Source organism: Aedes aegypti, chromosome 3 (genome assembly GCF_002204515.2).
Source record: "Aedes aegypti strain LVP_AGWG chromosome 3, AaegL5.0 Primary Assembly, whole genome shotgun sequence".
In the NCBI taxonomy this organism is placed as follows: domain Eukaryota; kingdom Metazoa; phylum Arthropoda; class Insecta; order Diptera; family Culicidae; genus Aedes; species Aedes aegypti.
Window position 1 is genome coordinate 124,945,967 of NC_035109.1, and position 12,394 is coordinate 124,958,360.

Consider the following 12,394-nt stretch of genomic DNA (forward strand, 5'->3'; position numbering starts at 1 on the left):
CCGCATTGTGGAGAAGGCGGTACCATGCCACAAAACAAACCGAGTCGTAAATCTTTTCCCAAGCTTAGTCGCCTCCAGGATGGATCTTGGATCTAAGCGATTTGTTGGTAGTTGACAGTTGTCTACGGCGCGTCGGTTGTTGTCAGCTGACTGCGAATCAACAGTGTTTCTTCGATTCACCATTATCTTGTTCGGATGAGCCGATACTTGTTTCTCCGAAATGAACATCAGTAGAAAAACAACTCTGTGTCTGGATCCATGCATTAAAAATACTCTAGGGAGATGATAATGGAAGCCCGGTGACTTCTGCTGAACCCGCCGCGGAAGAGTGGGATCAGATCAATAACCCGTTTATGACCTGTTCGCAGGGTGCCACGAGCTGATACAACCATCAACCCGTCCAGAGCCATCAAATCAACGTCCGTCGTCTCCGTCGTTGTCAGAGGTTAAATTGTCCACTTATCGCACATTGATTGAAGCGTCCTGCTGCGGTGTGATTGGCCATTAGACTAGCACAAAGCTTGAGACGAAAGGCTTTATAATTCTCAAAACTTCCTCAGATTCCGGGCAGTACGAAATTTTAACATATACCACAAAGCTTCACAAACAATATAAAAAAAATCAAAAGTTATATTCCAGCATCCAAAATAAGAAAAATTCAGAGTTCTCCCAACTGTTCCAAATCAGTCTACAGCAAATCGGTTGCTAAAATCTGTTCCCATTGGGCTCCGAGTGCCATTGTGTGGTTTTGTTCTACAATGCTGTTCGTCCATCGGCGATGGACGGTGAACTACAATGCTAATCCGCCGCAGCTTGAATATGCGACAGACAGCTTTAATGAAGTCTGGCTGTGATCAGACGGACGGATGAATGCAATTAAGTGCATTGGCTGCATGAGCTTTGCATTGCGCTCACGCAGATTGTAGGCAGTGGGGGCTACTTAGAACGAATATGAACTTGTGGCTGGACTTTTTCTCTATGCAAAATTACAAATCTTCATGATTTATAAATATTCCAAAACAGTGGCTCAGATAACCGTAGCGATAAACGCACAGCTATTCAGACAGATCAACCTGAGGTTCGTGGGTTCGAATCCACCAGTCGAGGATCATTTCCTAAAGCATTTTTTCGACTACCCATGGAATAGTGTATTATCGTGCCTGTCACACGGTAGGGTAGAAGCAACGGTTTTGGCCATACGCCAGTTGTAGCCTTAGTGGATTATACACCGTTTTACTTAGCCAATCAGCATGAAACTTTTTTTTTTCAGTAGGTCACATTTATATGATAGAGCTACATTCATTCACTCGTCCAAATTGATTCAAAACATAAGAAAAACGATTCATTTTCCTTATAATTTTAACTCCCATACACCTAATTTGGCCAGGGCACTCTTAATTTGGCCACTCTCATGAGAAATCAATGCAACTGGCCAATTTAGGAACCGAAGTTAAATCTATGGCCGAAACTGGTTCCGTTTGCCTACATTAACCAACGGGATTTTCAAAGCAAAAAGATGGTTTTGGCTCAGTTTTGATATTTTACACATATAATATGGATTGAAAGCTTGCATTTGACATATATGTAGTATAAATAGGGCTTCCCACTCAATTTTTATTGACATTTTCTCTTAGGCTGGCCAAAACCGGTGCTTTCACCCTATACGAATGCAAAATGGTCATTTGACAAAGAAGACTGTCATTTCAGAACTGTGGAAGTAATGTTCTATTTTTTGAACCTATGTCAAATGTACACTTTCGACAGTGCAGCGCAATTGTGCTGGTCATATCTTTTGGAAACGGATTATTAAGGGCCGGATTCTCTTCTTCTTCAATTCTCCATAGCCAATGAGTTACACCTCGTGAAGAGTGCAATTAACAGATGATTGACAATTGGAAAGACTTTTGACTTTTGACATTCAGGAGATTCTTGTATATATTTCTCCTCTGGGACATCCCAATTCCAGACCATTCCTATAATTGCATTTTGGATGCTTTATTACCTCCTTGTTAGATTATCTTAGTTCCTGTTAGTTCTATTAGTTCCTGTTAATCCTCTGGTAGATTATTCGCACGAATTTGAACTAACGTCCAGCACGAACTTCTTGTGATTCATTGCAAGACCATTGGGAGTTGTTCACAAATCTGTGTTCCTTGTTTGATTACTATTCATTAGGTCTCTTTTTCTTGAAACCATAGTCAAATGTCCACAATAATCTTTAGTAAAATATCGGAAATTCGCTCACGGAAATGGTAGATAGATATCTGTCGGATTTGGACAGTTACATACACCACATGAAGAGTAAAATTTACCACAGTCTTACCACATAGCAATAGATGATCATAGAGGTGGGAAATTTTCCGTGTTGGAAGGGATTTGAAAATGTTACTGCCACATTATGACAGTAATGTAAACATCAATTTAACAACGGTAACAACTTAAACAAATATATCTCCATCAATCCGTAGAAGAACTACAACTACAAGAAACTTTTATACATCGTCCACAATCCTTTGAATATCATGACATTAGCCCGATATGATCCACGTTTGTCAACGATTTTGTAATGCACAATTTTCATTGGCATATCACCAAAGTGCATAATTCATTATGATCTGTTTCAGGAACACTCCAAGGAATATAACAGGACTCCGGCTAAAATTGTCCACGAAATCCGCAAAAAAAATCAAGGATTAGAACCAAGAATGGTATCAAAAATTTTGTAAGCCATCCGCTATCATATAGACTCAGAAGGAATTCAGCAATAGTTTGAGAGGTACCGTAATCCGGGGTAACATTGATCATTTTTTTGAATATTTCTTAAATATTTCGTTTGAAATTGCAAAAATTGCAAATTGTATATTTTTAAAACAAGTACTGCCACCTATAGCTCGTGACTATATACTTTATTTTATTTTTTGAACGATTTAAAAATTTTCAAAAAAATGTTTTAAGCGATTTTTTGATTTAGCTGGTATGGGGTAACATTGATCACTTATGTAAACAACGTTCGGAATTATTGAAAATGTCGTTACTTACTTAAATCATGGCCCCTGAAGCCGAATATGAAGGCCAAACGCTTACAAGTCATTTAATTTTTGAGTTATTTTAAAATTAAAAACACCTCGAACCACGGAATACGCCTAAAGGTAGGCAATTTCCTAAGGGAAATTTACATTCTTAACAGTAATTTGGTAATGTTGCCTAATTGAACATACTTATGAAAGTTTTGACAACGGAATCGTTTTCGGCGATGCCGTTTTAAGTAAGAACCGCATTTTCCATGTTCATATCGTTTACAGAACTTATGTGAGACATGAATGTTTGGTAGTGTCATCCTTAACCATTAAAATCATTATTTAGAAAAGTTGCCAAATTAACGTTTAAATTAAATGCAATATTCGCAAAAATCTTCACTTTTGTTAGCTCATGAATATAAGAAAGGGAAGCACCATTCATGGTTTGGAAATGTTCCATCAATAAATAATAATGCGCACTTTTTACGAGATGAGTTATTCCGATCAATGTTACCCCGCTGATCAATGATACCCCGGATTACGGTATCTGTAAATTATTTCATACAAAAATTTAAAGAAACCCAAAACGAGTCAATCTCTCTTAAGCTTAAAGTAAAAAAAAATCAAAATCAAGCAGGTGTTTTGACATAAATTTGTTCAAAACTCGCTCTGATAAGTGACGTTAGTCTCATAAAAAAAGGTCAGAGATTCAGCATTCTTCGTAAAATACGAAGAAGATTCATTAAGTAAGTGCTACATCAACATTTCCTTCCCCTATCCCAAGTTACGGTAAAGAAGGGCGTGGCCGGGAATAGCAATATTCATGCTTTTAGTTTTCTTGTTTATGATTTGAACAAGGTATACTCCCCTGCCTTGTTCTTGAAAGTAGTCAGGATGAGATTATTAAAAAGAAACATGAATGTTGCTAGTATCCAATCTACGAAGTATACCGTAACTACGCTAACGCTAACGCTAACGCTTCGTAAAATACGAAGAAGATTCAACACAAAAATTTGATAATCACTCAAGAAAAATAACTCTTTGTAATGGTACCACAGAACCCCAGAGAAGGCATCACGGCCCCATACTGTTCGGAACCTTTAGGCGTGTTCCGCAATTCAAGGTGTTTCTTATTTTGAAATAACTCAAAATTAAATTACTTGTAAGAGTTTGGCCTGCATATTCAGCTTCAGGGATTATTATTTTAGTAAGTAATGATATTTTCAATATTACCGAACGTTGTTTTCCTGGGTGATCAATGTTACCCCATATCAGCTAAATAAAAAATCACTTAAAACACATTTTTGAACGTGCTTTAAAATTTCAGAAAACAATATTTAGTATATAGACACGAGCATTGGGTGTCAGTACTTGTTTAAAAAATATATAAAACTTGCAACATATGCATTTTCAAATGAAATTTTTAAGAAATATCCGAAAAAATAATCAATGTTACCCCGGATTACGGTATCGATAAACCTCGCAGAAACCAGTGATTATTTTGTAAACTGTTAGACAAATCAACAAATCGACAAATGCTGCACGAATCGTTATCATGCCCATGTTATCCCAATTCCCCATTTTTTAAAAGATTTGGTTTTTGATAGGATTTTTTGTATTCTAGATGAAGAATCTGACTATGAACTGATAAAAAAAAATGTTTTCATGGCTACAGCAGTCTCAAAAGCTACTAATTCTATTCCGATTGTTCATTTTATCAGGCATCAATGGCTCCAATTTTAAACCTTCAAGCGTTTTGAATAAAAATTTTACCTTTGTTGGAAGGGTCGGAGCTGACGATGGGTGCAAAATTAATGCGCTCACCCTACAACTGGCGGATTTCAAAAGGCATAATTCTTGTGGAAATTTCAATTTTAATGAAATTCTTGGTGGAATTACCTTCAGAAATTATCTCACAATTTCTATTTAAACTACAGTGCCCGTTCGATTTTGGCATCCTGCCAAAAAATTTCATCTTTCCTAAATCGAACGGTTGTTTTTATTAATAATTGCATCATCGTAACAATGTCCACGAATCAAATATACCTATTTTGAACATGTTTAACCTCAAAAATGCGACTGACCCATGATTCGTGTTGCCAAAATCGAAAGGACACTTCACCAGTGAAAATATTCTAAAATACAATTATCGCCAAATTGCCAGATGCAGTTTAAGAAATTATTTTGGCTGCATTCAAGTACAATGTTTTAAAAATTTTCTTCAAAATTCGTGTCGGTATTCATGAACAAATAAGCCTTAAATTTCGAGATCAATTAGATTCTCGAATTTTTCTAAAAATTGTCAATTTTTCTTTTCACTTGGTAGCTGAGCAGAGCACAATAGTATTTTTGTCACATGTTTTGCACCTCTGAATCGCGATGAATCAATAAAAATTACAAAAATAAAATTTCGATTATTGAAAGACGTATAACACCATGACAGCTCACCACTGTGAATGATCAGGTGGCCAAAAATCGTAAAAAAAAACTCTTTCTGTTAGGTTTTTAATGTACATCATAACATATTAAGGTATATTTATTTTAAACTATATTCCTTTACAAAAACAGCTTAATATTATTTCAGGAGATCATTAAATATCGCCATTGGCTTTATATCCTCATAAATATACAAGTTCTAATAATTATAATGGTTTTCATAACGTTAATCACATAAATAGCTCATATGCATCATTGATAACAAAACACATTATTGCACCATATGCTCATTTGTCTCGAAAACTAGTTTTTTGAAAACAAAACATCAAATTTGCATACGGCGTCGTCCACAAATTACGTAACGCTCTAGGGGAAGAGGGGAGGGGAGAGTAGGCTCAAGCGTTACGGTTTGCACAAAAATTTAAAAATTTCCATGTAAAAAGCGTTACGGAGGGGGGAGGGGGCCAAAAATTTTCAATTTTAGCGTTACGGATGCCGCCTAATTAATTTAATATATTTAATATGAGATGATAAACATACTTTTGGTAAATATATCTTTATGGAAACTGCCCATAGTGTTCACATTTTACAATAACTTTGAATGGTTTCGGTTTATCGTAGACAGTTTGCTACGAATTGCAAAGTACACGGAGACGAGATTCAACTCAGTTTTGAGTTGTTTTGACGCAATACCGTAGTTGAGCCCAATTACTTAATTCTGGCTAAATTTCCACAAGGTTAAATTCCCCACTAGGTAGTTTGCCTTCAATTCCAAAAGAAAAATATACTTAATTTTGGGTTGATTTGACGCAAAATTGAGTTCCTCTACCCCCCCTCTAACCATATAAAAAAGTTGTATTTACCCAAATTTGGCTTATGAGGCCAAAGTACCCCCATTGAGTAGATGCAGCTCTCTCTATTTTTGACAACATTCGTGTGAGAGAAAAAGAATACCGAGAGTTTTTGGATTAAAAGTATAATCGATATTCTTAGTTTTGGGTAAAGTAAGCTCAAAATTTATGTATTTTTTTTTTCGTGTAGTTTATGATGTATAGATTACACTAGATTATCTTGTCGAATATGGTGTAGTTTGTCAATACCATGTTGTCTGGATTAAAATATTTCTTCATAGTATTCAAATATTTCACCAAACAAGTTCCGGTTTTCAAATATTTTTAATTTTTTTTGTTTTAGTCAATTTTGAGCGACACATTTTATAATGAAATAATCTGAACAACCCCAATCGTACAAAAACCCAAGAAATATTTGAATAATTTAATTGATTTAATAATATTCAATATAAATCACGAAAATCTTTCAACATTTTAAGTAAATCTTAAAAATAAATTTTCGGTGTCAGGTCTTCCCAATCTCATCAATTTATTCGAAACTAGTGGTCCCGGCAAACTTTGTCTTGCCATCAAGTAGGCTGTTGGAAAATGCTATGGCACATCGAAAATGACAGCTCCATTAACTCTCGTTTTTCCGACTTTCCCAGTAAATGTCCTGGGAATTTTATATACACGAACACGTCGGAACCCTTGACGAACAAAACGCAGAAAAAAATCATTCAAATTCGTTGACCCATTCTCGCGCCATTTCGTGACATACAAACACCATTCCATTTTTATTTATGTAGATAATAAAAATCCTGAAAAAACCAACCCCTGTTAAACGACATGTCCAGGGTGTCCATTCAAAATCAGTTTTGCAATTCTTGGATTTTTCTGGAAGTCTAAACAATTAAATACGGATGACAAAATGATGCTACGACTTGATATTTTCGTTTAATTATTAACACAAAATGATCAAATTGGAGGATTAGAATGAAATTATTTATAAATTATTTCTGATAAAATTTATAAAATACTGTGAGTTCAACACGGTTTGAATTTCAAAAGAGTTTTGGAGGAAAATATGTAATCTACCTATTTGTTGAAATACCTTAAAAAGATCATGGACTTACATGAAACAAAAATGCGTTTCGTTTCTAATTTTAAAATATATTTTCACAAAACGCAACGTATAGCTAACCCGTTACGTTACCTTCTAAGAATGCCTGCGGAGTTGTGCGCTAGACATGGCCCATGGCAGCCTCCTAAAAAAATGTTTCTTGTGAAACTCATGTTGGAACTAAGAAGAGATCCTTTCAACAGAAATGATATCTCGCAAAAACATGTACTGGACAATGTCCCCTATGAAGCTATAAACATTTTCGACTTAGATCCGGAAAAATTATCTTCCTAACAATATAAGATTTGGCCAAGAATTTCGTCAAGGACTCAACAAAAATCTGTCTGTTTTTGTCTCAGCTCTTCGCTAACCGCTAAGAATCTACTAAGAATTTAAAAAAAAAACAGCTTAGGATATTTTCTAGAATCCAGTAAAAACTCATAAGCAATCTAACATTTATCTTTTGAGTGCTCTCAAAGAACTTTTTCACGCAACTGGCCAATTATTACCTCGAATTCTGTTGAGATTGCTGCAAAGATCTCATAACAAATTTGCCATTAATCCAAATGAAACTCTATCAAGTATCTCACCAAGAACATATCCAAGATTCCTAAAGTACCCTTTCTGAGAATGTTATCTTTCCGTAATAAATCTACAAAGTATTTAACAAGAAATCGGTAAGTATAATTCTAGCAATTGTCGTTAGGAAAATCTTCCTAACAATACCTAGAAAAACAACGTTTTTTAGAGGAATTTGCTAAAACAAATAATTAGTAACGAATTTACAGGCAGTTACAATGTCGCCCATAGTAAAGCCTGTCCACGATAAATTTTGGACACGGATGGCGGGTGTACCACAGAAAGTTCGAGAATTTTACAGAAAGAAGGATTAACATCCTTGTCAACTGTTTATTTTGTAGATTTAACTCTTTTATTCTGAAATAAACAATTGTTTTTGTTGAATTATGAGTAACTTTTTTTTGCTGCCATTATTTGGGTGTCCGAAATTTAACGTGGACAGGCTTTACTAGATATTGAAACAAACTGGTAGTCTAAAGCTTGAAATACATATATCCCCCGTAGTTTGTTTGAATTTCCGGGTATTTTCCGTACTTTCCCGTTCAATAGTAATTCCCGGGTTTTTCCTGTTTTTCCCAGATTTCCCGGATGGATGGATACCCTGCATGTCACATTGGAATTATTACGACATTTCACACAATTTTCTACTCCATAGGTTTGAATTGAGATTAGGGAATAGCCATCAGGACATCTCCAGAAACAAGTATTTGATGACCTGAAACAACCCAAAATCCACAAAAAAGGCAGACTGGTATTCCCTATCAATTTTCGAACAGTGCTAAAAAATGATTTAAGGCGAAGATAACACGAAGTCACACATCGAATTTACACAAGCACAAATCTTGAGAATTAAATAATTTTTTACGCTGAAAATATTATCAATTGGTCATCACATCCCTCCGCCAGAAGATTTAGATCTCTAGTTGGCAATCAATTTTTCATGCACAAGCACAATTGAAAGTTCCTTTGTATTACTGTTTGGTCCACTGTGTTTTTGCAGGAAAATTATATCACTTTTGTGACCCATACCATGGTTGAGATGTACATAATAATGAAATGAATTTTTAGCTAGGATGAACAATGCACCCTATTTTATCACCGTATCCATTCGCAGTGCAAATGAGATAAAATAAATAAACAAACGAATTGAATCACAGAAATATGCAACGGAAATCCACCCCTCACTCACTTTGGTATGCAAAGCTCAAAGACAAGAGACATTAAAGTTGATGAGTCACTTTCAAAATCCCAACCGATTTCACAACCTATGATATCTTTTACTAGCACAGAACTGCACATTGTGCACCACCACAGCAGTGCACAAGTCAAATGCATTATTGAAAACTACTTATGATGATTGCTGTATAATTACAAGAATGGCAACAAAAACTATGATTCATACCATACCCATTCATCGTTCAAGGTATTTGGCAAAAACCTTTGAACTAAGGGAGCGCCTATTAAGTTTGCCACGCGACTATTTTAGATATTCCTTCTCCCCATTGTTCCTTATGATATGGAACCAAAAGAAAAATTGTATTTATCGTCACGCTCTACTGAACGTCCTTCTCTTATTAATGCGTGACGTACTTAATAGACGACCCATAATAATAATCGTTAGTAAAAATAAAATTCAGGAAAGTTAGATATCATTTAATTCCTATATCAAACAAAAGGCTACCATATGCTGAACTGAAAGGATTGTAATTGTAAATTCTGGCTTTTGTGGTTAAAGGTTAACAAAATTATAAGGCAAAATCTTGTACATAGACCACAAATTTGGAGAACCAGATGACTATACGCACTGAAAATTTGATCTGAATCGATTAAGTTTCCAGGCAACCGTTCCCTGGTTCTTTAGATTTGTGCTCTTATGGATTTGAGGTGTGGCATCAATTCGCCTTCTTCTTAATATATCCATAGATAGTGTAATTCATAAAACCACATTGAGAAATTTGCAAAGCATTGTCTAATGGCATAATCGCATGGCATGGCAAGTGTGCAACCTTAATGATAATGAAGAGTGCGATTTCCACCAACAACCATGACATTGGAAAACGTAACGTAAAACATACCATTGCTACTCAAGGAAACGCGTTTAACTTTGACCCGAATCCTAAATATGGCTACAAACTCATCACCTAGAACCAAAACTCAACTAAACAAGCAAGCTTTCCGAACCAGACTACGTTTGCTCTATAATAATAACAATAAGAATTCCAGCACTAATTTCACAACGACCCTCCGTTATACACCTGTTCCGCTGACGTTACTTCCCTTACAGAAAGCCCAAGTGGAAACTTTGCTAATAATCACAATAATTTACTGCACCTTGCTGTCGAAATTTGGTGAACTGATCAGCTCGCACATCTTCGTCTGCTTGTCAATCAACATCCGTTCAAAAATGAAAATGTTATATTCGATGACTTTACTCTCGCACGTTTAGCATATCCCGCTTGAATTCAAATTTCTTCGCAGAAAAAAGAACCTTGAACTTCAACAACCTGGAAGTAACGCGCGATCGTTCGTTGCACTTTTTTCACTATTAAGTTATGTTCCAATATCCTGTTTGTTCTTTGGCGGATCTGACTCACACTCAACTCAACACCGAAAGGAAAAGCCACTCGCGCATCCAAGCTCACGGAGCCTCGTCGTTACTACGTTAACTACTCGCGGCCAGGGCACAGATGCTCTACTAAAGCCAGTTGTGGCCAAATCCGTAACGGCGCCAGCAAAGCGAAAACAAATCCCACACGCGCTCCGTCGTAGATTTTCGTTGTTCTCGCGATCAACAACACAACACTTGCGCGCGCGTACTTTTTGTTTCTTGTTTCGAAAAAAAACTGGGTTGAAATATGGTTGCGACTGCACTATATGAAACATTCGCTTCCGTGCCGTTCAAAGTCTCGCGTTGAACTAATCGAGAGCTGGCGGGCGCGAGATGGTTTTGCTCTACAAGATATCTAGCCGTAGTCCGCTAGTCGTCGTTAACATGATTGATATCTACGCGAGCGAGATACTGTTGTCGGAGGCTGCTTCCCTCGGAACCGACGATAAAGAGAAGCTCAGGTCAGATCAGTGAGAAGAGCTGAACGTCTGAGCGGACGTTCGAGGGGTTGTTCGATGGTGCAGTGGATTGATCAAAATTGCATGCAGGGTCAGCAAGCTATTTAGCACATTGCACTCCCGTGAAATGTTGGTAAAATTAATGATCAACTACTGTAGAAATTGGGATTGGCATTACACATCTAGATCTAAACAAGGAATATGGACTAAAGACCTAATCTTTTGAATCTGAAAATTAATCCGATTAGAATGCGTAATCTCTTATTAAATTTGTTACTATCCTATACCTAACTTTTGACAAACTTAAAAACTAGTTATGTGCGTTTACTTTAATGCGTAAGATAATGCAAATCAAAACTTTCCAGCTTATCACAACAGGTTTCAAGCCGGTACCCTACCCAAAGGCAGCGACGGCGGCATTGACCGGCATGGATAAAATGTTTCCGTTGAGACTCAAAAACTTGTTCTTTGGCTTTCGGGTGTTATGTCACAGAAGTTGGGGCCTTCCTTAGCCGAGTGGTTAGAGTCCGCGGCTACAAAGCAAAGCCATGCTGAAGGTGTCTGGGTTCGATTCCCACTCAGTCCAGGATCTTCTCGTAATGAAAATTTTATTTGACTTCCCTGGCCATATAGTATCATCATGTCTGCCACACGATATACGAATGCGAAAATGGCAACTTTGGCAAAGAAAGCTCTCAGTTAAAAAGTGCTCATAAGAACACTATACTGAGTAGCCGGCCCTGTCCCAGTGGGGACGTTAATGCCAAGAAGAAGAAGATGTCACAGAAGTTTGTCTTATTGAAATTTTTTTTATGAATTTTTTCTCATATACATTTGATTTGTTTTATGAAAAAAATTACTGCCTATAACTACATATTTAAAACATTCGACAGAAGTGGGTATTGAGTAAATGGAATACCAAGTGTGCAAAGTGTGCAAGTTTATCATATGTAACTTATATAACTTGTGAAAAATCTTCCTAATCGCTAAGCCCTGGAAGCAATCATCAACTGCATACTCCTATTATTGTTACCATTCAGCGTAAAGAATTTGAAATAGTTTTAAGCAAACAATACATATTGAACTAAATTTTCTCAACATGCAATTAATATTATTCAATTTTTAAACAAATTTGAATTTTGATTCAAAAAATTAACTAAGATACACCAGGGCAAGGTAAACCAGCAAATTTTCATGGTGTTATCCAACTTCGATGAACAAATTTTCAACTGGAAAATATACTTTACAGTTTAAACAAACTACGTGCGCTGAAGGGAGTGCTTCGTGAAGCCCAAGCAGGACAGTTCGGTTTTGCGTCGTCCGATTGATTTTGGTGACGGATT

General features: G+C 36.3%; 1 protein-coding gene across 26 annotated transcripts in view; it reads right to left on the bottom strand.

Annotated features, from left to right (window-relative positions):
• Positions 1 to 12,394, bottom strand: part of LOC5575778 (TLD domain-containing protein 2) — a 635,746-nt gene that overhangs the window by 27,659 nt on the left and 595,693 nt on the right. The window contains exon 1 of one of the 26 annotated variants that reach the window (XM_021850069.1): positions 10,317 to 10,934. The exons of 24 other annotated variants lie outside the window; for them this stretch is intronic. In XM_021850069.1, coding sequence (XP_021705761.1) covers positions 10,317 to 10,379 — 63 coding nt within the window. In that variant the 5' untranslated portion in view covers positions 10,380 to 10,934. Of the gene's footprint in view, positions 1 to 10,060; positions 10,268 to 10,316; positions 10,935 to 12,394 lie in introns of those variants that run through there. One more of the 26 variants, XM_021850070.1, reaches the window with a different exon arrangement.